Raw genomic sequence first — 27,620 nt, forward strand, 5'->3', positions numbered from 1 at the left:
CGGCGTAAAAGCGAGGCGAATGCAGCGAATATTACGCGTTTTCGTCGGGTCGCATTCCGATGTTTATAACTCGCATCGCGACGAAGGGAGCGAGGAGAAAAAGTATCAGTTACTACTCGTGTGCTAGATGAGAGGTGGTTCTTACAATTAGAAAAGGATACTTATGAGTTAGTCTCTAGGTTTCAATAAATTGGACAGGGGTTAGAAGTGGAGGGAATAATGCCACTTGTTCATATACAGAGATGTGGATAAGTACCAAACTGGAAAACCTGAAGTCGGAGAATTTCGTAGATCTGGGAATGTCGGGGAGTTTCTCAAATTCTCGCAGAACTCCAGTTGAAAAGGGACTTTATTTTTAAATAAAATAGAAATAAGGAAGTAAATTTTGTTTTCAGTGGGAAGTTGCTCGGCATTAAATTATGCAGTACTTTGTCCATACAAGCTTTTCGGTATCTCTAATAGTTTCTGAAGTGTCCTTGTAGTGGTAACTAAATTTGGTTCAATTTAGAAAAAAATTGCACTATTTTAATTGATAATTCCTTCAATTTATGTTGGTCAATTTTAAATTTCCACATCGGAATAAAGCCAGTATTAAAAACAGAACCGAAAAATGTCGGTTTCGTTTTATTGATTGAGTTTTGTTTCAGTTTTCTTTAATGGTGCTGCTTTTATTTTCAACTTGAGCTGTTTTCATATTTTTTATAATAGAACATTGTCGATATTATTGAGGTACTAAATATAAACTCTCACAATGAAGTTCTTAATAATTTGGCCAAAAAATTTTTTTAACAGTATTAATTAAAGCTATTAGTATTTAGTTAAAAATTGTATACAATTTCCGAAATACGTATTCGTTCATGTGAAAACTATGCAGATGGAGAAATGTTAGTGCTTCTTTAATGAAGGACGACGCCTTTTAAATATTAAATGTCTGTTTAATTTTATGGTCGATTTTATTATTTGCCTAATTTGACTTTTAAATTGTTGTTATTGAAAGTAACACATACAGCAGCATTAGATCACAACTAAAATAAAACTAATTTTCTATAATTGGTGTTGACTTAGTTTTCCTTATATGTAAATAACACATAAAGTATAGGATTTATTAGAACGACCAGAAAAACTAACCTAAAAAAAATAAAAAAGAAATTGAGGTTTCAGTACGTGTAAAATGAAAAAATGGAGATTCATCATTATAAAACTAGTTTTCTTATACACTTCGACCCTGATTTTTACGTTTTAGTGCTTCTGTACCCGCAATGTAATCAAATACGTTTTTTCTTCCGCTGAAATAAAGCGACATTCGACATTGACATTGATTTCACTTTTAACATATCCGAAGTGGCAAAAAAAAGTTGTGCTAAATCTGACCCCCATAACCTCCTTTGTGTGTGCGGAATTAGAGCAGCCGCCGCGATTGGCGATGCGGAAAAACAAAGCGGTAATCCCTTTATCTATTTATAAGCGATAATAACAAACAACCCCTGTTCCGGGCGTTATGTAAAACCTGTGTGTGTGTGTGTGTGTGTGTGTGTGTAATATCGAATATAAATTATCAAATCGGCGTGCAACGGGTACAGCTGATTCAGAATTACATTGTTGACTAAGCCAGCTGATTGTGTTTACGTCGATTAATTATGGTACTTGTTTTTGGCACCTTAAAAGTAAGGCGCCGGTTATTTTTAAACGCTTGGCGCGACGTATCTCGTTGTTCGGTCCCCGCAACAGCTGATAAATGATTTACGATAGATATTATCTGGCTCCAATTGTTACACAGAATTATCAAGATAATGTAATAGTTGTTGACTAAGGATTATATCGATTAATCCCTACTGCGCAGATAGTATGTAAAAATATTAATTAGTTTTCCGATCTAGGTCTAGGACCGAGGCCAAACTTGGGAAAAACATCCACCTTTCAATGCCAGCGTTGTCAATATTTTTCGAAGACTGTTTGTTAGTCTATTTCTGGGAAAAGGCGTGTACGTGCAGTAAATATCGTACACATTCTTTAGATAAGATACAGGCTCGTTTTTTTTCTTTCGAGAAGCTTAATTTATTGTATTCTCCATGCTTCCTAATATACATGGTGTCCGAAATATGGGCACACTTTTAATATATGTAGTAGGGCGGCCCAAAAAAAAACGAATATATATTTTTTTTCTTGTCTCTTGTGAAAATATGTTAGTTTATCAAGATTTAAGTCCCCTCAAAAAATCAGCTCAAAAAAATTTTTTTAGGTCGATTTTAAAAAATTTCCGAAATCGTCAAAAATTGTTTTTTTATCATTTTCTAGGTTGGAAAAAATCTCGATTCTCAAAATTTCAAATCGATATTTTAATTTCTAAAGGTCACTCATAATTATTTTAACTTGAAAAGTAGTGTACCTATAGTAGGATCGTATTCGATGCAAAGTAAAGCAAAAAGTTGTCGGTCTTTTATCAAAGGAAAATCGTGTCATCATTTTTAGGAGGCGTAAGATAAATAATTTCAAATTTAAAATGAAATTCAATGTAAAATCTGAAATACCGCTGCATACGCACTGTGTTCTGGTAGTAGCTGTAATCGCCCAGGTGCATCGAGTGTACGAACTGGTCGGTTATACGTCAAATACTAACCTGGCGAGCTTTGCCGTCAATTAGAGAGCGCTTCCAAAAAACAAGTAAACAACAGTGGCGCGTACAGAGGTAAAATGTAGTACATATGTGGAATTTAGGAAACAAACTGGATTTATAATAAATTACATTTAAAATAAATAGTTTATGAAAATAAAGGAATTTTTGTAGGAACAAGGGTGCCAGACCTGAACTGATCGTCCCTTCATAATGTATAAAGAAATTATTCAATTTGTAAAACCCTTAAAAGCGTACTTCATTGGTTCCCTTGACAGACAATGATTTATTACTTTGCATCGAATATGATCCTACTATAAAATGTTTTCGAGCGACCTCTAAAAATAAATATCAACGAACTAATAATAATTTGTTTTATTGAATTTGATGAAAAAGAGAATAGAAATAAATCAGGAGACACTTAAAAAATTTCCCGAGGCAAAATTTACTACCGCACTGTGAGTATCAAATACTTATAATTTTTAAAATTTTAAGTGTCGTGATTTATTTCTATTGTTTTGTTCATCAAATTCAATAATCAAAATTATTAGTTCGTTGATATTTATTTTTAGCGGTTGCTCGAAAACATTTTAGGTACACTACTTTTAAAGTTAAAATAATTATGAGTGACCTTTAGAAATTAAAATATCGATTTGAAATTTTCAGAATCGAGATTTACTTCAACCTAGAAAATGATAAAATAACGAGAAAAAAAAATTAAAAAAAAATTAAATTTTTGACGATTTTGGATATTTTTAAAAATGTTGATCGACCTCTAAAAAAATTTTTTTTGAGCTGATTTTTTGAGGGGCTCTTAAAACATGATAAACTAACATATTTTCACAAGAGACACGAAAAAAAAAATATTCGTTTTTTTTGGGCCACCCTAAATTACATAGATCTCAAAATAAACATGAAAGTTCCTTACATAGTAATATTACAGTATAGTCTTTCCGAAGCCAGTTGAACATGTATAAAAACGCTTAGCAATAAAATTTAATGAGTTTCATAGGCGTCTCTAAAAAAGTTCGCAGTTGTAAAATGAATGATTAATAGAAGGTGACTATAATTAAAATTACCTGAATCACACCAAATTCCGCATTGCTGCATTGCACTGTTAGGCCATTTGTTGACAACTGAATTTATGATCAGGTCGCCCAGTGCGGCTGTGTTTGTGCCGCGTTTGCCCACGCGTTCATTCTTCAACTGGGCGACCAGTGCAGGTATTTAAAAAGTGGAAATAGAGCTAAAATTAGTAATAGTAGCAAATTTACTTTTCAGTGACGGAAAGAGGCAGCATCTTGTTAAGAAAGACCTATTACAATGAAATTTGGAAAAATTCCTTGAAAATTTGAGAAAATTCCTGATATTTCCCTATTATTTCCAGATGTGTCTAGGTTTTTCAAATTGTTTATCTTTCAGTAACTCAACATAGTCCTAGCTGCATTCTATCAGCAAATTGTCGATTGACAGTAATCGAAGTGGTAAATTGTCATCAGTTTTCAGTTGTGATTAGATTAGTTGCCCTCTTCTTTTTGCTCAAACTTCTCTTTAAACCCTTCAGTGTTGTTTCAAATCGTAAATATAGGGTTTATTGTAGTAAGAATTTAAATATTTAATTTAGAAGCTTTTTAAAAAGCATTGAAAAATTCTTATTACTATCTTGATCAACGCTTCTCCATCCAAGGTCACCCAAACCTGCCGAATAAGTTCAAATGGTTGATAACGGAGTGAAACTGTTGGTTTGTGCCTACAGTTAGGTCCATCACAGGAGATTACGAATATGAAAGTCTTCCCAACTCGATCAATTCTCCGATAAAACTTTTAGTAAACATGGAAATAAAATTGCGGAAAACAAAAAAGTCCAGTTATGGATGAGGGCGAGCTGACGATAATTGAAATTGAAACACCACCGTTCTGCCTTTGTCTAACTCTAACAAGTAAGACATTATTAATTGTTAACTTATGCGACAAAACCCACTAGTGGCCTGAGCGGAAACGCTGCGAATATTATTCACCGGGTCATAATTTCCACGAGGCCCCCTAACGACAGACAAGATTCCCTCGCAGACCTTTAAAATCCCACCCACCGATACCGCCTCTTACCTCGTATAACATTTATTACATTGAGCCATCTGCACGAGAATTGGACGCCGATACCGAAATAAGTGAGAGGCATGCAAATTTTTATTTGTACAGTGGGAATGGCCGACTGCGGCATTCCTAACCAGTTCCCACGTATATAAGTTGCTGTTGGTTTGCGCCGGAGAAACTTGCGAGCCTGGTCAATTGTTCCTTACGTCACACATTCCTAGGTAGTGTAACACCTCCGAGACCGGGTAATACAAGTTCAAATTGCGACTGGGTGGGTCGGGTCTTACCATTAGCGCTCGGTTTATAAGGCCTCAATGTTGCGCGCGTGGCGTCATTTCAGTCAGTGGCGGCGGATATGTCATTCGATGGGGAAGCCTAACTTTGACCATTGGAAACACCAGCATGAAAACTGAATTTTCCACCCCGCCGCTAGACAATCTGGTATAATCTCACACTATAAAATCAAATTTAATAAAATACCACATGCACTATACAAATTCCATTTCGACCCCCAGTGCAGCTATGAAACTGTCGGCAATCTCCACCAAAAACACGCTTTCATATAGAACACATCGTATAATAGTTTTCATTTCGTGCGTATCAATCGCGGCTTAGTTTTGTTGCTGTTCTATGTTGTTTTTAACGAACTTTTTAATGTGTAGAAAACATTGGCGGTTTAAAATAACCTTTCAAAATGCCAATTTTCCAGAGTCGTAAAAATTAGGGGCAAAAGAACCTCACACAATCCTAAAATCTCCGCCACTGTCATATGAATAAAAATTGAATTAGCGTTCAAAAGTAGCTAATATTAACTATAATACGTGTACAAAATTTGAGTTCTACATCTCAAATGGTTCCTGAGATATCGTTAAAAAACTGAAAAAAAAAAAATTTTTTTGACACCTTATATCTCGAAAACGGTGCCTTCGCGGACTCATGTTAATAGGAACATTTTTTCTTGGAATAAGCCAATGAATCACACTCTTCATTTTCTGACATGTTTTGAAACACCCTGTATTATAGGATGTAACTATTAAAAAAATTAAAATAATTTTTCTGAGTACTTAGTGCTGATTTACTCTATTTTCATTTATAAAAAGTCGAAAAAGTCTAATTTTTAAATCGTCTGTACATAATAAAATATTTTCTTTAAATCTATGGAAAAATTGATTCCTGAGATATCGTTAAAAAACTGAAAAAAAAAATTTTGACACCCTATATTTCGAAAACGGTGCCTTCGCGGACTCATGTTAATAGGAACATTTTTTCTTGGAATAAGCCAATGAATCACACTTAATTTTCTGACACATGTTTTAAAATATCCTGTATATGATGTAATTATTAAAAAATTAAAACACAACTTTTTCCGAGTACTTATTGCTGATTTACTCCAAATTCATTTATAAAAAGTCGTCTGTACATAAAATATTTTCTTGAAATCTAGGGAAAAATCTTAATTTAGGGAAGTTTCAAAGAGGGTATTGGGAATTTTTGGTAAATTGGACTGGCAACACCTAGTACTTTTAAATTACGTGTCGATACCGCCACGGTTTCTGTACAAAAAGCTCAGGCGTTCCGGAGGAAATGGTAATCGCCCGGCGATTTCGTAATAAGATAGCGTCCAATTAAAGAAAAATCCTAACGAGTCACCTGTACGATCGGCTGGACTTGGCGGACGTGTCCCCGCTGCAAGTGTATCCCGTGGCGATTGCACGGTTCGCTTCGCCGTGGGTAGAAGCGCTCCGTGGCTTTGCGTTAAGCGTTGGAAATGTCCTTGATTCTCTAGAAGCTATTGACCTATTCATAGACGTAGTGAAAAATAATTAAAATACCAAGGTGAGTCGCGATTAGCTCACACTAAAAATTCATTTATTGTAATCGGATGGAGAAATTTAAATGGTCGTTCGTGGCAAGGCTGTGGCAATAAGAAATTGTAGTTTGAACGTCATATTCGAGATAACGCTTAATGTTGCGGTATTATCTCAATATTATTTGAACCAACGGCCGTTCGTGGCTATTTTGCAGTCGGGCAGTGTACCTTCCTTTCTCTTAGTACGTACAGAACGAAAATGATGTTGAGAGGCTATTCAGGAACTCCGTTGGGAGGTTATTCCACATCCGTCATATTCTCTTGATCTTACTCCATCAGATTTTCTTCGATAGGTTTTCTTTAAAACGAAATTGGTGTTCGATTTATTCACTTCTAAACCACCAGATTTCCTCAGACGTGGAAAAGTAAAACCGTCAAATGTTTTATTAAAAAGAAATAAAATTGGATTCAATAAAAACGCTACGAATTTATGCATCAACCCGATTTTGCGCTTTTACTTTTAAACTATTTATACGCAAAACGCCTGAACGCACTAGGTAAATTTCTCCTTTGACGATGCTATTTTTAAAACATAATCGACGTGCCCAAATCCATTGGGAATACCCCGTGGACATTTATAGAATAGAATCGATCATGTAACGCTTCCTCTTCTCGGAAACGGTACAGCTCTTACAAAAATTAACGGCCCCGGCGGCGGGCGCCTTAATAGAACGATTAACAGTCTCTTCTCCTCTACCGGAGCATTTACATTATCGTGGCATGAATGAGGCCCGAATTTTTCTACGATGATGTCATCGAACTTGTGTATCAGCTGTTTCTAGAACGGGCCCCACAAAGGTGCGCTGTTCTGCCTGCCGCCGATGCACGATAACAACTTTTATTTTCGTTTCGTCGCTCTCGGGTACCCCAATCCGACGCTGCCGCGGTGCCATGATCCGTGGACGTTTTATTTTAAAACCGACTGATCGAATTTCAGCAGACGGACGGACAGCCTCCGCACGCGGGCTAATTTTACTCGGCGTCTGCCAAAACGGTGTACGGGGGAAAGAAAACGTTTATGGGCGCCGGGGAGCGTCTTCGGAGTAAATGAAAAATGATTGTGGTACGCGGAGACGTACATCTCCCTTTCTCCAGCGCATGATGTATCGCCGCTTTGTGACAGAAATAAACAACTTCCTGTGAACAATACTTGCATTTTTATTTAATACGAGCGTCCGTGGCATGGTTGTGTTTTTATATTCGCCAAACGCTGGGACACACTAACAATCCGGTACAGTATGGGATAAAATGTACTCAGTCGGAAGGTATTTTCATATAAAGCTAGAAAATGTGAAATAAACATATTTGTAGTCAAGGTCAGATATTCAGATTCTGTGCCTGATAGTCCGGTCAAATTAGTCATAAAAATAGTGGTCAAATAACAAAAATTGCGACAGAGCTAAATTTTGGTGGAGACCTTGGGTACACCATTAGAAATAAAGTGTCAAAAGTCCCCACCGATCCCATGTGTGCTAAAAAAGTTATTCGGGGTCAAAGGTCAAAATTTGAGGTTTTTTGGATTTTTTCCGAAAACGGTAAGTTTTATAAAAAAAGTAGCTCTGATAAAAATTATAGATCTGAAAATTATCTACAAAAATGGTCCTTATACTTTTTTTTCTAAGAACCACCATTCCTGAGATATCGCGATTCTAAAAGTTGAAGGAGTCACCTTCTACATGATATGCACAATGTATATGCAACGTAGTCAGGCTCTTAATGCAAGTAAAAATGCCTATTTGTGTCTCTTATATGTATAAACTATACTATTCTGAGAATTTACACTCAAAGGAAACTCAGTCCCTTCGTCAAAATGACGCAGATGTTCTTATAATTGAAACAGCAATAGAACAATGTATTGCAACAAATACAACTATTGTAGTTGGTGAAGATGTTGACTTATTAATACTACTCACTGCAAGGACTCCAATTGATAAAATTATGTACTTTTTAAAACCTGAAAAGGCTCAAGAGTGAACAGAAATATATTTTTCAAAAGGTTTATCTGCTTATCCAAAATGCCAAAACCATGTCTTATTTTTACATGCGGTAACCGGCTGCGATACTACATCAGCAATGTTCAGAAGGGGTAAAACATCAGTATTAAAATTATTTGGAAGAAAAGATTTGATTGATTGCAGAAATTGATTCTTCACCTCAAACAATAATCACAAAAGGAATTCGATTTCTCCTTGCTGTTAAGGAGCTCCAAAAAAAATTGATTGTATAGATAAATATAGTATTTAACTTCTGTAAAAAATACACGAAACAAGAAACGAGTACAACTATCTTGTCTTCGTCCAACATCGGCTTCTGCTAATCAACACTTGTATCGAGTATACTATCAAGTTCAGACATTGCTAGGCAATCATCTGAACCCAGCAGACTGGGGTTGGAAATTAACAGATAATACTTTGGAACCTATTCAAACTTTACTTCCACCTGCTCTGGAAAAACTTCTAAACACTATTTTTTGCAATTGCAAAAAAGGTTGTAGTGCTAAATGTGGCTGTAGAAGAGTAGAATTACTGTGTTCTCCAGCGTGTACTAATTGCCAAAGCCAGTCTTGCTCAAATGTCCAATTGAATACAACAGACGAAGATTCATGTGATTTCGATGAAGAGACAGCTGATTCATTTCCACCAAAATTTAGCTCTGTTGGAATTTTCGTTATTTGAAATGTCTATTTTGACCGGGCTATGATGCTTCTGATTCCAGAACAACACGCTCTTGATCATTCTACAATACAAACAATTCAACTAAAGATCTAGGATGCAGCTATATGAGTAAATCAGTACTTTGATAAAGTCTCTTTTAAGTCAGAATCCCTTACTCTTGTTTGAAAGTCCATTCCTTCAGAAAACAGCAAAATGTCATGTACCTTTAGAATGCCAGTGGGTTTTTTGCTAATTTTTCTTTTTCTCTATATAAGCGCTGATATAGAAATTAGTTTAATGCTATAAATATCCCCTTATTGTTTTTTTTTTCTTCTATTAAAACCATTTTATTTTTTAAAGTCTGCCTGTCTCTCACACAACGACTATGTCCACTAAATTACATAATCAGCAATTTAAAAACGCAGATCCGAAACCATTGTGTTCCGTATTCTCTCTCTCCATCGTGGCATCTTTAAAGGCCGCTTCACCGCATCCCAGGCGGATGTCCTGTCTTTTTCTTTAAATAAATCAGCGAGATTACGGCGGAGTGATGTTTCCGCCTGGCCAACTTAACGCATTACAACTGCACAAACAAATATTCGCTCCGCCGCGTCGCGTCGCCGCTCGAAGTTGGCGGTCCCTCTAGCCGTATCATTATTACACCGGCTCATTAATAAACAATTAATTCATCGTCGCTACGAGGCGAACGCGTCATTTTTTATCGGGAGATTTAAATTTTTCGAACGTGTCAACGTCCCGGGGTAATAAATTTGCCATTAGATTAATGACTGCCGCCGCTGGGGAACGGCGGTAATAAAGAAAAGTCGAAAATTGCCACAGTAATTTATAACACATTCCGTGGCACAATGGGCAACTTGCACATTTAAAAAAAATACCGTTATAACGTTTATGTGAGCAAAATATGGATATCTGTAAATTTTTACCTCATTATCATTGTTCATAATTTGTATATTAATTAAATAAAACTTTTGGTCACCATAACAATATTTTAAAACGCCAGGCGTTCCCGCGCGACAGCTGTGCGTCACACCGTGCGTCGTGAATTGTAACCTAACCTTACGCAAGTATTGGCAAAGATCTAATAAATATTTTAGTATGTTCTTTACTTTGGTTTTCAGTTTATTAACTTGTACTTTTGCATATGATACATATGTCAATTGTGTGCTGTTGTTTAGTGTGTAGAAGTATTTATTTTGTATTTTCAACATGCAAGAGTTCCTGCTTATACTAGTAAAAACTGTTATTTTTAAAATAATACGAGGATCACCACACGAGACTAGAAAAAAATATTTATTTCCAAGAGTTTCGCGGTTAAAAGCTTTTGGGAGAGAATCAGTAAGCCGGAAGCGGGGCACTAGTATACATTTTCTACGATATACACTTTACATCAACATTTTAATGCTTTTGCATTATTATTCAATTAAAATTTCTTGCTCCCTGTGACGTGTGGTTGCAAGTGATTATAAACCCTTTTTCTCATCATAAAAACGCAAATATATCCGGTACACTTGTCCGCGCGTCTGTTGTTAAAATTTATCGTTCGGTTGGGCGGTTATCAGTGCTGCGGCGACATCTCTGCGCGGTTTGGGTAGTTACTAAACGGCGCCACACCCAGCTGATGCCGCAGTGACGTAATGGCGCGTCGTCTTGGTCGATACACTGCCCGCACTATTTGACGTCACGAGGTTAACGTCCTACTTTAGATATTTACCCCCCTCCCTCCACCACCTTTGGTGCAAAATCGGAATTTGCCAGAAACCTTGATAAGATAATGTAATGGATCTCGAAAAGCGATCTGTGACTGTGAGTGTGTTGCTAACCGAAATTCGGTTGGGCTAGTTTCGCGCTGACCTTCCGAATCTTAATTTTCGCCAAAGTACAGTAATTATCGGTACATGGTGTTATATAACCAGTAACAGCCACTTGAATTTGTATGGATTGATAAAATTTATTCAAGTACATATTTTTTTGATATTAAGCGCTACTATAGATATACAGTGTGATCACGTATTAAACAAACGTAGCCTGTGCAATGGGGTTTTCGGGATTAATTGGTTAAAGTTAAAAAATTTGAATTCATGAAGGTATATTCGAAGACAGGGTGTTAAAAAAAATTCATTTTGTAAAATGCCTAAAGATGTCACGTGAAGTAATAAAACAAATAGTTTGTTTAATTAAAAACAAAAATTCACAGAATTCGGATACATACATTAACCAGTGATGTTACTAATGACGGCAGACCAAAAATTCAACGCCACTGGAAATTTTGGTAAATTCATAATTTGTATGAAACGGAAAAATTGTATTAAAAAAATCTGTTTTTTTTAAGTTAAAGTTAAAAACTTGAAATGAAATACTTGGCAAAATACTATCAATATATTTGTAGATATATTTTGCTCTCAAATCTTGAATCAATAGAGCCCAAGCAGAAATTAACAAACGGCAAATATATTTCATTTATAACAACAAAAAATGACAAAATCATAATTGTTTATGAATAAACAAAAATAATCTTATCAGATGTCTAAAAAAATTTCCAAGATTCAAAGAATTTTTTATTTTAATTCTGACTACAGACCGCTATTTTAACCACGAATTTAAATTTTAAGGTTAAGAAATAACTCCTAAAGCATACAGAATTATTTTCTCTCAATTGTAACGTTTAAGAGGACTCAATAGCAAATAGGGAACCAGCAATACATTTTTATAGATTTTATTACACAGTTTGTCTAAATATGAATTAGTGCATAAATAACATACTTTCCTCCATTCTGTCGCAGATTTTCTATAAAATGGAGTTAGTGTGACACTCAAATTACAAATTTCTTTACAACAAAAAGTAGTTTGAGATTCAAAGTAACTCCGTTTTATAGAAAATTTGCATTAAAATGGGGGAAAGTCTGTTATTTGTGCATTAATTCATATTTAGACAAACTGTGTAATAAAATTTAGAAAATTGTATTGCTGGTTGGCTATTTGCTATAGAGCCCTCTTAAGTGATGTTCCAGTACCGCTTCATGTGATAAATTAGGAAAATTGTTCAAATTTAAGTGCTGTCTTCAACTGAACTCACGGTGCATCTAAAAAAGCATAGATTTCAATTAAATGGATCTGAATTAATGCCGGGCGACATTGATCGATGATTTTCTACTAGCAGTTTTGCATAGTCATAAAAATTAATCAATTTTCTGTTGTTTTCAAATATCTTGTGACGTATCAATAAAATAAAAAAAACACAAATAGAAAGTGTCACGATTGACGCTTGCCTTTCTTTCATTTTGACATGGACGTTTAAATATCGACGTTTCTTACTGATGTCCCAGCACCAATCCGAATGATTCCGGCCTCATAACCGTGTTGATTTTTTCAAACACCTGCGTTACACTCCGGCTGTTAGACGCTGAAACGCAGTTTCCTTCGCGAGCCGAGGTTGCCATTTAAACGCCTCCGTGGTAGATGATGTCAATTGTAGTCGACGTGGAGGTCTTTCACCTGTCAGCCTGTTTATATTCCTTGGCCCCGAAACTCAACAGCTGCTCCGTCGGAACAGCCTGAATGCGGCCGGCTGTATACTTTTACCGAACGGTGTTAGCCACCGATTCCTAGCCTAGCTGGGAGCTGGCCTGTTTGTGTCGAGTACCTAGCGAAACGCCGGCCGGCTAGAATTTCCCAGCTGACTGCGTTTATTTAATAAAAACGCCGGCATTGGCTAGGACTAGATCATTGTGTAGTGGAGACGTAACGTAATAGATATCTGGTGATAGAGGCCTCGCAGCGGAAACATACGGCGAGTTTTGGAATTTTGTAGATAAGTCTATCGTTGGGCGCCTGGAAAAAAGATCGGAGAATATTTCCCTTCGATTTATCAGCATTCACCTTCTCGATTCTCTGTCGCACGAAATGATGTCACGAATTGATTAACAACCCTAAGGTTCTAGATTATTTCTAGACGTTTACGCAACAAAGATGAAGGAGTTTGGTTATTAGTAACCCTGTAAAGTATTTGGTGAAATGTATCTGATCTGGATCTTTTTGAGAAAGGAACATTACACCTTGCAGTGAAATGTATGTGTGCAGCACAAATCTCTCGAAAAGTGACTGCAACTAAATCTTCGATATCTTTAGAAAGTTCATACATATTAATATCGAGGCAGGACACGCTACATTTCTCTAGGATTTTTTTCGAATGTGGTATCTTGAAACAAAAATTCCCTTGATTGTTTTATTTAGTTATACACGCAGATATTCCAGTACAGAGCAAGCAACACATTCTCTCCAACATTTTGAACAATGGGGTTTGGTGTATCATTCGACATGGCTTGACCTAATTTGAATGATGTGTGGTGTGGTGTGATGAGATGCATTTGACGACTTGATGGTTGCTCATTTTATGTTTCAAATATTTTCTCGCGTTTGAACCCAATCTATCTGCTAACTTGATGTTTGATACTTACGTAAATTCATTTACGTGCATTGGAAACGATTCCGTGTAGAAAAAAATTACATAATTTCCTTTGAGATTCTGGAAGCTGAGGGATTAAGCCTAAACTCTACACTTTTCAATGATACGTGATGGAAATATTAATAACAGAACTTCCATAAAGATTATACCGATATCCGTGCTGTACCGATGTCGCGGTTGTGTGCAAATGTAGACGGTTGTTTTACATGCAAAAAACAGCTGATACCGGGGAAAATAATACAAGCTCTGGCGCCAACCAACCGTTCGTGGCCAAGGTTAAATGTATGTGTTGTGGGACCCGAGACCCGAGACCGCGTAGTCGTTTCTTAAAATAGATTTTGCACGCCTCCCATAGAAATAAATTCACAATTGATGTGCTGTAAAAAAAAACGACGTCCGATTGATAAATGTCGTTGGGAAAGAGGCAGATAAAGGATACTTTTTTTAATAATCACAAATATTTTTATTGCTCAATACATATCAAAATCGTTCTCGGATTAATTTGTGCTCTGATGTCGTCAGGTTAATTCTTTCTTTATCGAGAGTTTCTAAGTTAAATAGTTAAATGCGAAACTTAACACAGATATTCATATAGGCGTAAAAATAAAAATACTAACAAAAACACTGGAGTTTAAATATGGGCTTCGAAGAGGCATTCTTTATCTTTCCCTCTCCGTGGCTCTGCTATTTGCTGTTACTTTTCGTGCTTGCGTGAAACTTGCGGGACCGCAAGAGTGCCGCATAACTTTGTTAGTGCGGCATTCCGACGCGGCATCTCGGGAGGGGCGCCACCGCACAGCCTGACAACACACAACACTTGCGTATATCTGAATGTGGCTATTTTTAGAACAACGATGTTTTATAGTACAAACCTACATTACCGGTTCTTTTTTGTGCTTTAGACTTGAATAACGCAAACGCAAATTTATTTATACGGCGCCCAGCCACGACGCGAAGCATTACGAGATCGATCCCTATTTTTTAAATTATAAGACGCAGATATAAATAATCGGATAATATCGATTGAATGTTTTTTTTTTATATCTACTTCGCTAATTTTGTAATAGAATCATTAGAAAAATTTTCTCATTTCCACTGAAATAATGTTTATAAAATAAAAAGTATTGTTAGTAAAATAATCTACCAACAAAAATGTATATCTAATTACGACGTCATAATGTTTTATTAATTACTAAGTTTTCACAAGAAAAAGAAAAGAACAAGAAAATGTCGGAAAATAGTTCAAATTTATGCAACCAGTTATGCTTCTAGCTCGAGCACTTGATTATCGCAGTGTAATTATTTATCTAATTTTGGAATAAAATCAAAAATATTTTTATGTTCTCTAAAATAATTTTTATAAAATAAAAGTATTAATAATAGTAAAATGTCGGAAAATAATCCACATCTATGCAACCAGCTATACTTCTAGTACTCGTGATGTGCCTAAGGTTTACTGTATTCAATAAAATGCAATTGAAATATACATATTTCATGTTTTATATCGATTTACCTGAATTTGTAACAAAATCATTAGAAATATTTTAATTTCCCACCATTTTAATTTTTACACCATAAATTTTGGTCGAATATTTTTATGATGAAAGTTCTCTTTAAATATTATACACTTATCAATATCTTTGCCATTGCTGTTTTATATCTAGTATCATTAAAATATACTGAGACATACAACTTTAAAAAAAATAATTTGTTGTGAATAGAAATACTGAATATAACGAGCGTTCAAATAAAAACGTGGTCGAAGTTGGCTCCGACACATTGGACGTAGGGAGTAGCTTATAGCGACCAACTTAACCTCATTTCTCAACGAGCTGTATAGCAGCTGTCAGTTTCAATAACGTTAATGACTATATAACTTTATTTTAAAGAATAATCGTGATAACAATAACAAACAATTAAAGGAGCTGCGGAAAGTGTCCCCCTCCTTGTTATAACAATAAATTAAAGCAGCTGCTGAAAGTGTCCCCCTCCTTGTTCCAAGCACTTTTCACACCTGTTCCTCAAAGAATTAAAGACATTTTCTAAGATGCTCGGGGTATTGTTAATTTCACGAATCTTGTCTATAAGTCGAGCCTGCAGATGGTTTAAATCAGGAATAGGCAGTTCAAAAATAGTGTTTTTAAGGTAAGGCCACAAAAAGAAATCACACGGCGTAATATCACATGACCTCGGTGGAAATTCATGTTCAGCATTGAGACTTATTAGTCGATTTTGGAAAACTTCCCTCAACATATTCATCGTCTCGCCTGCCGTATGTGCCCTTGCGCCATCTTGTTGAAAGTAAAAGTTTGTAATTTCGTTTTCTTCCAGCTGGTTAACAAAAGGAGCGATAATTTCTTCTCTATACCTTTGCGCAGTAAGAGTACCATTAAAAAAAATAGGTCCATAAATCCTCCTTCGATTGAGAGCACACCAAACTCCAATTTTTTGAGCGTGTAGAGGGCCCTCGACAAAAAAGTTATCTGGTTTTTCAGAAGACCACATTCTCATATTCTGTGAGTTTACGTAACCACTTAAATGAAACCAGGCTTCATCAGAAAAAAAGGTGATATTATGAAGTTCACCGTAGTTGTTTAAAAACCATTCACAAAATACAGCCCGTCGCGGAAAATCAACTTCATGAAGTTCTTGCTGACAAGTTAAACGATAGGAGAACAAACGCAAATCTTTTTTTAACACTGTGTGGCAGGTACCGACTGATACTCCCACCATTTGTGATAAAACACGTACAGAAGTTCTTGGCGCATTTTCCATTATTTGTTGGACATTTTCTTTTAATTCTTCAGTCCGCTTTTTAGGTCGGCCGCTTCCTTCTTTTCTTGTTACACTGCCCGTTTCACGAAAAACATTAACACAACGCTGAACTGCACTTTGAAAAATTTTGTACTCAACAACGCCGGGAAATTGATTTTGAAATTCTATGAAACATTCCTCAATAGAATACTTCCATATTCCATCAATCTTGCGTACATTTCTAAAGTAGGACTCTATGATAAACACTTTTTGTTCTTGAGAAAACACCATTTTAAACGCTTTTTAAAACGAAAATATTCAAATTGATAGCGGCGATATAGCGCTTTGACAGATGACGTTTAAGTTCATTTGCTATACGCTACTCCCTACGTCCAAATTTTCAGAACCAACTTGACCATGTTTTTATTTTAACGCTCGTTATTAAAAATAATCCAGTTTTAGCGATCTACGTGTATTTTATCTCTTTTTATTTCTCTTTTTGCAGGCTGCAATACTCCAGCAAACCGCTGAATATATTTATTCGTTGGAGCAAGAAAAGACTAGGTTGCTGTCCCAAAACTGTCAGTTGAAGAGGCTGGTGAACCAACACGAGGGCGGCGAGCTGCCCCCTAAGAAGAGAAAGACTGAACTGATTATTCCAACAATTTCCGCGGAATCGTCCGACGAGGGTTTGGGATCTATGTCGCCAGAATCGGTGGGCCTCATCACCGTCACGGTCAACAATCCAGCCGAATGCCCATCCGAGCTGAAACGGCAGTTAGAGAGAGAGAGGAACCTAAGATTGCTACTGGAAGATCAAGTCCGTCAGCTGGAAACTCAACTTTTCCAGCAGCAACAGCAGCCGACCCAGATATTTCACGTGGACGAAGCCGAGGAAATCGGTTTGCAGTTGGTGACGGCGGACAGCCTTCCGCCGGTGGGCCACACGCAGACGGTCGTTTGTTCCCCGCCGAACTCGCGTAGTTCCAGCCCCATAACTGTTCTGCCGGAGCAGCAGAGGCTGCCGTCCGTCCTGGAGGCGGCCATCAAAGCAGAGCCTAAGGTGGAAGTGGAAAGGCTGCCCTCCCCCAACACTTCTCACGAGGAGAGCAGCAGGATATACGTGTCCAACACCTCCAGGCAGAACCTCGAGACCATCGTCGAGGCAATCAGGCACCTCGAGGGCGATCACATGTTCGGCGACGAACCCCAGACCCAAGAAGTACCCCTGGCGTTGACGACACGGAGCTCCGACAACATCATCAAGACCGACATGCAGGCCTACCTGGAGTACAACCCGGCGACCGTACAACAGCACCAGCAGTCACGACCAGGTGTGATAGTGGTGAAGCAGGCGTCGTGATCGAAGATCATCCACTTTGCCAGCTCCCCGAGCGGCGGACAGGCAAAGCAGGAGTAAATAATCGCATCGGGACGTGTCCGACCCATAGCAAATGTTAGACGACGTTGCGCAATGTTTATAACACGCATTAGGCCGGCCTTTTAATGTGGATATGTTGTTGATTGATTTTTATTATGTTGATCCCACCTAGTTCTAAATTATAAATTAGACGAGACGAAAGGGCCTCCGCCGAAAATGGAAGTTAATGCCAAATAAATAATGTAAGTACCGATAAAATTACTGTTTGGGCGATGATGGCTTTTTTAATTTACTCCCGATGCTTTTTTGTTTGAACCTCGAAACTTTCGGAAAAGTATAATTTGTGAATTTTAGTAATTTCGTTCTTTTTTGAATCAGGAATTTAAAGGAAAACACTTTTTTTTAACCGTTCATTTTTCGAATAACTATTATGTTGCGATTTTTCTTTACATTTTTTTTCCATTAGGTTTTCGAAATTGTAGCTGTAAAATGTATATTCTTTTTAAAAATATTTATAGCTTATTCGTTTAAGATTAATTAAAACGTAAATGCACAGTGAAAAGCATATTTTCTAAAAATATTCAGGCTTATTTCTGAATAAAAATCATTCAAATTTAGGAACAAAACCACTAGATGGCGACTCTTCCATAAAATCCCGCCACTATTTTTTCATAAGGTCCGTTCGCTGATTTTACTATAAATTGTGAAATTTACACTTTTTGTGCTGTTACAATTTTCTTAGTTTTGGGAATTAACAAAAAAAAAATAGTATTTGGGAATCATAACCTCACAAAATTTAAATACTGGAATTTACTCAAACTTGTAATATTTACCCTTCGTCTAATACAGGTGTACAAATATTTAGTTCGGGGCACGATACGATGACGTCATTTTCTGCTAGGGAACAAAAATTCAGTAAAAAGTTAAAAAAAAAACGGATTTTATGGATCACTATCTAATATTTTCATTCCTTTGTTTGACTGATGCAACTATATTATATACAGTGTGACCCATTTGAAATGAAAAAAGAACACCCAGTAAAAAATTTATTGACCGATTTAATTCAGGTATTTTTTTAATTCTTTGAAATTCTCTTCTATTCATATAACACATTATTCATTTTCATTTATCAAAGCCTACTTTTTATTTTATTTCGGTGTCGAATGTGACAAAAATTGATGAGCGAATTTTTTATTTAAACTCAAATACAAATAAACGGTTTGAAGAAAAGAAATTTTAATTTCCCAATATTTTTTTTAAACACTTTCTTCTTCGGGTCGACATTATTTGGGGCATTTGGCACAGACTTCCATTTCGACCGTTTCTAATCTGGAGGTTCTGAAGAATTTCAAATTTTTTTGTATATAAAATATTTATCTCTGTTTACATTTGCTGAGAGGAATAACGATTTGGCAACATTAAATAAATGTCTAGTTCCAAAAGTATAAAGTAAAAAAAAAGAGTTTACGAAGCAACAAATCGTTATTTCTCCTGGACAGTCGAGCGCTTTCGTGGTATTTAAAAAATTGTATTCGTATTCAAAGTGTTTTTATTAATTGCATGTATACTTTTTCAATGAACATGTTATAAAATTTTTGATTGGTGGATTGATACGCAACAATGGTCGGCTCTCGATTTTCAATTTTTTATTTTAAACATGACGATTTTTTTATTTTTTTTTTTTTGTTACTTAAAAGAGTAAAGTTTCTTTTTTTTGTGAAACGCCAAAAACATATATAAATATATTTATCAATATTAGAAAGTATAGTGAATTGTTTGTTCCTTTTTTTTTGTACATATTTTTTAGGCCGTCGCGTAGCAGCGACAAAATCTAGAAGTTAGTTTGTGTTCAGCGCACGATCTGAATGCATGGGAGAACGTTTTATCATCTTTAGTTTGTTGTTTTTTCTTTTTTTTTTTTAATCTACATACGGTTTATCTTTGCATCTTGTACATAACTTTGAAAATTTGGTATACGTACGATGAAGTTTAAGGATATATTAACGATTGTTTTCTGTTACGTCCTAGAGAAATAGTTTTATGACGGTTCTTTTACGACCAGGACACACATAGATCATAGTAGAACATAATATATATACTTTTTTATTTGGAAACTTTTTTTTAATCGAGAAATTATCGCTAGAATCACGCCTGGCAGGAATATGTTCCTTTCGTCGAATCGTCTGACTTTATCGGCGCCACTAAACTTAAAAAAATATACCCGCAACATTTTTAAGATATTGCCCATAATTATTTGTTCCTGAAAATTAAAAAAAAACCTTTAATTTTCATTTGTCGTTATTTCAATTTTTTTTAAATATAAGTAAGAATTGATAAAATCAGATGATTAAAGATAAGGAAACGATATGTAACGTATGGTGGGCTTAGTGGAAAAATATTATAAGCTTTATTAGACGGTTTAATAAGAAACACTTTAACAGATATAATGTGATAATAGTAACTTTTATAATAGACCAGGGCGGATCTGTCGAAATATCCCACTTCTGATATGTAAGAGGGGGTAAGCTAATTTTTGCTGGAATATTTCAGTACAACTCACATAATAAAAGTGTAGATCCCTAGATCTGGGCGAGGGCCGGAACATTTTCAAAACTGCAAAAATGTTTTAAAAAATTTTAAAAATTCCTATTTTATCTGAGTTTTTTACTTATATCTTAGAACTTATGCATTTTTGAAGATTATTGAAGAGGAAAAAAAGTTTTAGAATTAAATTTTGCACAATTTAGTGCAAGTTAAAAATTTTTAAATTTATTACCGATGTTGCAAAATAGCAATAATTGATGAAAAAAAGGCAAAATAATCAGGTTTTTTGTATAATTTTTTAAAATATTTTAATTGCTCCGATGACATTCTAATTTTGGTAAAAAAAAACTTTAGGGTATAATAAAACAACACATCAAATTTCATTAAAATCGGTTTGATGGTTTTTGCAAAATAATTTTTTGAAAGAAATTTTTAAAAATTTTTTTCAAATTTTCAAAACGTTGCACGGCCTAAAATAAAGCATCACTAGAACTTGAACATTTTTTCACATAGAAAAGACCTCTCAACCTTTCAAATGGTTTTTGAAAAATTGAAATCGGTTGATCAGGACGGCCACAGTAAATTTTTAAAGGTAACACTTTTTTTATTTTTAAACAATTGGATTACATTTATCAATTTTCAATTTGGTTTTTTTCAAGGATTAAAGTTTTAAAGTACTCGAAAAGACACTCCTTTAAAAAGAAAAAAATTAAATTCCGTTTATTTGTTTTTGAGATATAAATAGTCAAAGTTTATCGGCATTTGCCGTTAATTTACATTACATAATAAACAAATAATAATAAAAAAATTAATTAAATATTCTTCCAAAATGCATAAGTTCCAAGATATAAGTAAAAATCTCACATAAAATAGGAATTTTTAAAATTTTTTTAAACATTTTTGCAATTTTGAAAATGTTCCGGACCTCGCCCAGATCTAGCGATCTACACTTTTATTATGTGAGTTGTACTGAGTAATCTAGAAAAAATTTCCCTGCCCCCTCTCACATCCACCTCAAAACAGATCCGTCCTGGTCTATAAACGATTTTAATATTTTTGCCGGGCCTGATACCGAACCAATTACGGATTATTTTAAAACAGAAAATGGCTCAGGGAGCCGTTTGACAAAAGTACTGAAATTTTTAACAAATAATTTTACTGCGATAAAGACAAGTAATAAGCGTAGGTTAGGTAAGGTACGAGAGGAGAGGGGTTGGTTGCTTTTTTATTAGTTTATAATGGGAAGTAGGAAATTTGATAGTAGATTGTTGAAATGGAATTGATTGGGCGATAACTCATCTTATTGGAAACTGTATCTCTGCTTGACATCATCCAATGAGAGATTTTAGGAAATTTAACACTCAGTCAACGGGATACGTTATAGAACGTACCCGCTAGGAATCTTACTTTTTGGAGATGATTTACGATGCGTTGCATTGCTATTCGTTAGTAATCAATAAGAAAAATCTAGAATTTTAGAAGAAATATGTTGGTAGGGAAATATTGAAAGGTTGTTAAGGGTCTCCGTAAGGTAGATTTCCAAGATAGCACGTGATTGAAAAACCAGTGAAAAAAAACCAGTAAACACGATAGGAAAATAATTTAAGTTTTTCGCACTGAACCAATAACGTTTGATTGAAATTTTATCTTCCGAGAGACTTATGTAAGGTGGAATGAGTATTTGCTTATTTGTAGTTATAGGTAAGGTTATGGTCTTCGTAGAAATTTTCACGACTGTTACGGACGTATTCTTATAATTGAGTAACTCTTGACTTTGTAAAATATTCGCCACCGACTTGATTTTACAAACTTAAGATTCCTAGAGCAACAAAAACACTTAATTTTGCTAGATGATTAGGTAATTGAATTTAAAATTTAACTGAAATTGTTTCATCAAAACGGAAAAAATTTATAATAAAATTCAAAGGGATTTAACGATTATTCTAAATTAAAGGTGTTTTGTCGGTTGCTCTCCCCCGAATTAAAAGAATAGATGAAATGTTGAATTGTGGTTTGGAAATTTAATCGAGCGTTTTTGAGATATATTTACGAAATCCTATAAAGAAATCACGATAAGGATGAAAGTTTATCGGCACAGTAAATTGAATTAAACCGATTCGAGATTGTATACAAATTAATAAAAGTCGGAGTAAGACTGGGTGTAGTGATAGAATTATATTAATATTAAATGTATTACATAAGTCTACTTTTTATTGGATGGATGTGAAGTAAATAATTGATTTAAATTGACATTTTCTTTAATTGGTTCCCATTTGTTACTGTGATTGTATTTATATAAATTGGTAATACTATCGTAATGCTATACTTTAGACATAAAAAGTAAAAGATAGAGATTCGCAACAGGCACGTTCGAACTGTGACTCGTGTCTCTTTGCACTACCGCCTCTGCTAGTTCTGAGCTTATTTCTCCATCGCCTCGTCTTTATTTACACTTACCACTATCTTTATTGAATTACAAGATTTATTTCGAGATTCACTCTTGGCTTTATTATAATAGTGTTAGTAAAGACCTGTTTTTATACCTTTGTTTACTATTATCGTTATCAAATACTATTCATAATGTTACTCTGTTAATAGGCTCAGAATGGGGGCTGAGAAATCTGTATTTTCCGTCAGCAGTTGCCCAAAACATGAGTGTGTGTACGGTTCAGTATTACTTTTAAGCAATCAATTAATTCACAAAATTGTCGTGGGTAGCTGTTAGGAAAACAACTTTCTGATGTTTTTGTACCACAAATCATACGAGGAGATAACGAAATATTTCAATGTCCTAATATTTCTGTATTTACGATGTTTTTTGTGGTCTGGTCTGACTAAATTTATGCACAGATTAACTTATGGTTAGGTACGTGCTTCAATCATAATTATGTTGTGTTGCTTGTACCATTCTGAATATTTCAATAAAACTATTACAATGCTGGTCCGAGTTTCATTCGCTCTTCCCCACAATTTTCAGAAAACGGGCCAATTTATCAACATCACATTAAAAAATCAAGTTTACATTAAATTGGCCGGGGGTTGTGCCTTGAATTTAAAGAAAATACTCAAAATAGTTGAGCGACAAACCAACACTTAGGGGGTGAACCCTGCACAGCTGGGATGCAGTATTGGCATTCTGATGACGCTCCTCGTAAATTGACATGCCAACAACTTCCAAAGCCACCTAGATTTTTAAAGTGAAATAAAAACTTCATAAATAGGCCAATCAATAGAGGTTTTGTTTGTGACAAAAATACTAGTAGCAAACGGACTGTGCCATCATATAAAAGGCAGTCTGTAGATATATGCTCATATGTTTCCTACTCCAATTTACCATTAATTAATTTTAAGTGGTGATATACAAAATGATAAAATTTCCTTAAAAAAGACACCTAAATATGTATTCTTTGGAACAGAAAAGTACATTTGTAAGAAAACTTTCAAATTCACGATTTCGCGTAAATGTCAAAAAAGTCATAATTTTTTTAAAAATTCTTTTGTCTCGGTGTGATTTAGATAAAACAATAGATTTTCCTGTTACATCATACATTGCATATTAAGTCGACATGTCTCGAAAACAAGTAAATATTGAGAAAAACTTTATATTATAAAAATTACTCAACGGTCTGAGCATTTCCACCTTTCAGGGATCAACAAATTTTTTAGTATCGCCACGCCATCTATATAGAAAGATTTGAACTAACAGTTCTAACTAGAATTTAAAGATATTCGAGGGACCTAACAGCCCCAGTTTCCGGAACTAAAATAAATTTCTTGATTTCAGAGATATTGGCAGTGGGAGTTTTAATGGCACACCCTGTATATCCACTACCCCTCATCTCCTGATCTTTCTGCACTATTCGACCGCGTAAGCGCGCTCGGCCGTTTTTGAGCATGTTTGAAGGAGTTTTTCACCTATTCCTCATTATTTTATCGGAAAATTAGAATATACGGTTTGTAGTATTATACTTTTACTTTTAAAATCCGGTTGAAAAATTAAAATCGGACCACCTCCAACGTATCCAGAAACTTTGCCAAATAGTTCACCAAAAAATTAAAATTGCAATTGTGCGAAAACTAATGTTTTTTTAGGTGTGGGGGGTTCCTCAAAAAAAACCGAAATGTTGGCCAGGTTCCACAAGTCGCAAAATTCTCAACTTTGCCTTTTTGAAAAAAAAAAATGTTTCATTATAAGTCGATGAAATTTGAAATAGAAGAAATCAATGAATGTGAGGAAATAGAAATAAACTGACCATAAAATAAAACATTAAACTTTACAAACAAAAACTATCAATAGTTCATTCACATAAGGCTTTCAAAATTTTAAATAGCAGGCCTAATGTTTCTGTTTCTATAAATAAACCTTTGGAATTAAAAAAAAAACCATTCTTGGGAAGTTGATAATACGAATGGAAAACAAACAACTATTTGTTGTTTACATTCGCCAAGAAGTGAAGGTCATAGATAAAATATATATCAAATTTATCAATACATATTCACTTCTTAGTTTAGTGCATATTTTACTATTTCTCAAGGTGCAATTTAAAATAAAAATGCCTACTCTGAGACTGGGTGACACCGTTCCTAACTTTTCTGCAGAAACAACAAAGGGCAATATCAATTTCTATGAATGGCAAGAAGATAAGTAAGTGTTTGATTGCATAAATTGGAAAATAGTTGACATTTTATCTACTTTCAATTAAAAACAACATTAATTTGATTAAAGCCATAACATTTATTGGGCAAAATTGTTTACACAGGGTGTCCCCGAAATAAGTGCCAAAATTTTAACTAAAAGCACGTTTTGTTTAATAATACACAAATATCTGCCGATTTTAAAATGTAATTTTTTCTAAAACTTTGATATTTACATAATATGTATATAATTTTGCTCTATTTATTAACTTTTATTAATTCTTTAAGAAGTCTTATTATTTTTGGTGTCAAAGAACATTGTTCGACTTGGTAGCATTTTTTTAAATAAAACCTTTAAAACAGAGAAAAAATACTTAAGTTTATAACAGAATTAACATATTCTATTGCCTTAAAATGTTTTGTTAATGTGTTCCAATATTACAGATGGGTTATATTATTCTCACATCCAAAAGATTTCACCCCCGTGTGTACCTCAGAGTTATCAAAAATTGCAGTTTATGAACCCTACTTCAGCAAAAGGAATGTCAAGTTTCTGGCCCATTCCTGTGACAGCTTAAAAGAGCATTTAGCTTGGGTTAAAGACATTATTTCTTACTGTCGGCATCTACCGAGTAACGACCTGCACTTCCCCATCATAGCAGACGAGAACGGAGAGCTAGCTACATTGCTGGATCTGTTCGATAGATTCACCGACGAAAATAATAAATTGTTGACCTCTAGGCCGTTGTATATAATTGATCCCCAACACAAGCTACGATTTATGCTGCGGTATCCCGTTACGACTGGACGGAATCCAAAGTAAGAACATGTTAATTTTAAATTGGTGCCATCGCCACTTTAAATATAATTTAAATATTTTTTTACAACTTTAATTATTTCTTAGAGAAATACTGAGAGTATTAGAGTCTATGCAAATATGTGATCGAATACCGCAGGTTGAAACACCAATGGACTGGATGGTAAATAAACGAAATTGAAAAATGTTGAAATTTATTTATTAACGATGAATTTTCAGCTGGGCAATAAGGTGCTGGTAAAATCTGAGGTCAAAGAAAGTGAAATAAGAAGAATCTTTCCGAATGGCACCCAAACTGAATTTGTTACTTGTAGAGGTGCAATTAGATCAGTGGAAGACTACGAATTATTCTAAAAACCTATAAATAAGTATTGAAATTAGTCAATTTAAATTTTTCAGTTCGATTATATATTTTTACAGTATCGACGAAAGCTGTTTTACTGTTATACATTTCCTGTACTTTTGTACATTTTAAAATGTAATATTCTGTTGATGTAATAGAATTAATCTGGAAACATTATCAGGAGCACTTTTTGGGGCTAATCACAATACATGAAAAATTACGAGCCAGGATTAAATGATAAGGTCTAAAAACAAAATGGATAATTGTTTGAAAACTAAGGGTATTTGATATAATTTATTAAAAAAAGACTAAAATTTATACAAATCTGGAAGCGATACCCAACAACTTTGTATAATCTGCACCTTTGGACTGAGTTTTGTCTTTGAGAATAGTCCTTAGTATCGTTGGTATCGGTACGTGTATTCTAGTACCTAGCGGTGTTCCATTGTCGTCGATTAAGACTATGTTATTGCTGTCAAATTTAGGTATTTTGGTCTTTTGATTCTGCTTAAGTCCGACAAGAATTGCTTTTTTCTTTTCTCCTTTTATAGCAACTAAAACTTTGTCTCCTAAAAGTGAAAGACATCTATATTATCCAACAGACTTCAACTGTAGCATATATATTTTACATAAATAGAGATTATTTTCAGCTTACCTATTTTTCCAATTCCCGTTTTATTGTAAACATGTATACATCTCGGAGGTTTTCCTTCAGCCATAGCCTGTTTTCCTATTTCGCTGTTATCTACTACTCGAAGCCTAGTCAATTTTTGTATTTCTGAACATGCATTAGTTGTATGAATACTTCGTAGAATGTAAGAAAATGCAGTTTTTTTCACTAAGACGTTGGTAAACATCATTGAAATTAAACAACGTTTAAAAATGGATTGCCCATATTTTCCAGAAAATAAATGAGGTTATGTTATATGCACAAAATTGGAATAATACTTTTCAAGTTTTCAATGAAGTTTACTATAATTTGCAGTTTGCACAATATGTTGCGCCCTCTGCCCTGTCCAAAAGAATCAACAGTGTTTTTAGAGCCACCGACAGATGCCGCTAGTGAAGCAGTGGTTTGCCATATCACAACTAGAGGTCGCCGGTCGCCACGCCAGCAGTTGTCAAAATGTTTAGGAAGCTATGAGTGTGAGACTGTAAGACGATTTAAAATTGAGTATAATTCTTAGAAATTTATAAATTTAGGTACACTTCTTTACTATTCCTTACGTCATTTTATAAAAAATTGTTTTTAATTTACTTATTCAGATGTCTGATATGGAAAACATAATTTTAAGTATGTAAAAAGAAGCAAAAATTAATTTCAAATTTTAACTACATATTACGTTTCCTTTATATGATGACAATTTTTAAAAGTAACATTTCCCTATAAAATTACTAAATTTATTTTAAATATTTAGGTAGAGGAAGTTTTCA

At 34.7% G+C, this 27,620-nt stretch overlaps 3 protein-coding genes across 3 annotated transcripts in view; 2 read left to right on the top strand and 1 right to left on the bottom strand.

Moving 5' to 3' along the window:
- The window catches only part of LOC108912023 (transcription factor AP-4), a 47,260-nt gene extending 26,868 nt beyond the window's left edge, over positions 1-20,392 (top strand). The window contains exon 3 of the mRNA XM_018717160.2: positions 16,972-20,392. Within this exon, the coding sequence (XP_018572676.1) occupies positions 16,972-17,829 (858 nt within the window). The 3' untranslated portion in view covers positions 17,830-20,392. The remainder of the gene's footprint in view (positions 1-16,971) is intronic.
- A 4,468-nt stretch (positions 20,393-24,860) lies between these two features.
- On the top strand, positions 24,861-26,269 carry LOC108911991 (peroxiredoxin-6-like). Its single transcript, XM_018717087.2, has 4 exons — positions 24,861-25,036; positions 25,471-25,845; positions 25,931-26,006; positions 26,063-26,269. Exons 1-4 carry the CDS (start codon positions 24,945-24,947, stop codon positions 26,195-26,197), a joined length of 678 nt encoding a protein of 225 aa, XP_018572603.1. The 5' UTR covers positions 24,861-24,944; the 3' UTR covers positions 26,198-26,269.
- A 208-nt stretch (positions 26,270-26,477) lies between these two features.
- Positions 26,478-27,081, bottom strand: LOC108911992 (39S ribosomal protein L14, mitochondrial). Its single transcript, XM_018717088.1, has 2 exons — positions 26,842-27,081; positions 26,478-26,755 (listed from the first exon to the last, which is right to left on the bottom strand). Exons 1-2 carry the CDS (start codon positions 27,044-27,046, stop codon positions 26,502-26,504), a joined length of 459 nt encoding a protein of 152 aa, XP_018572604.1. The 5' UTR covers positions 27,047-27,081; the 3' UTR covers positions 26,478-26,501.
- Between the last annotated feature and the right edge of the window lie 539 nt (positions 27,082-27,620).

The sequence above is a fragment of the Anoplophora glabripennis genome, unplaced genomic scaffold (genome assembly GCF_000390285.2).
Source record: "Anoplophora glabripennis isolate ALB-LARVAE unplaced genomic scaffold, Agla_2.0 scaffold88, whole genome shotgun sequence".
Classification (NCBI taxonomy): domain Eukaryota; kingdom Metazoa; phylum Arthropoda; class Insecta; order Coleoptera; family Cerambycidae; genus Anoplophora; species Anoplophora glabripennis.

What these genes read in the sequence shown, in the direction of transcription:
- LOC108911992 (XM_018717088.1), bottom strand. Translation starts at nt 27,046, where the DNA reads ATGATGTTTACCAACGTCTTAGTGAAAAAAACTGCATTTTCTTACATT. An exon ending in AACGGGAATTGGAAAAATAG is followed by an intron (nt 26,756 to 26,841) that starts GTAAGCTGAAAA and finishes TTTCACTTTTAG; the next exon opens with GAGACAAAGTTTTAGTTGCT.
- LOC108911991 (XM_018717087.2), top strand. Translation starts at nt 24,945, where the DNA reads ATGCCTACTCTGAGACTGGGTGACACCGTTCCTAACTTTTCTGCAGAA. An exon ending in ACGACTGGACGGAATCCAAA is followed by an intron (nt 25,846 to 25,930) that starts GTAAGAACATGT and finishes ATTATTTCTTAG; the next exon opens with AGAAATACTGAGAGTATTAG. An exon ending in AAACACCAATGGACTGGATG is followed by an intron (nt 26,007 to 26,062) that starts GTAAATAAACGA and finishes ATGAATTTTCAG; the next exon opens with CTGGGCAATAAGGTGCTGGT.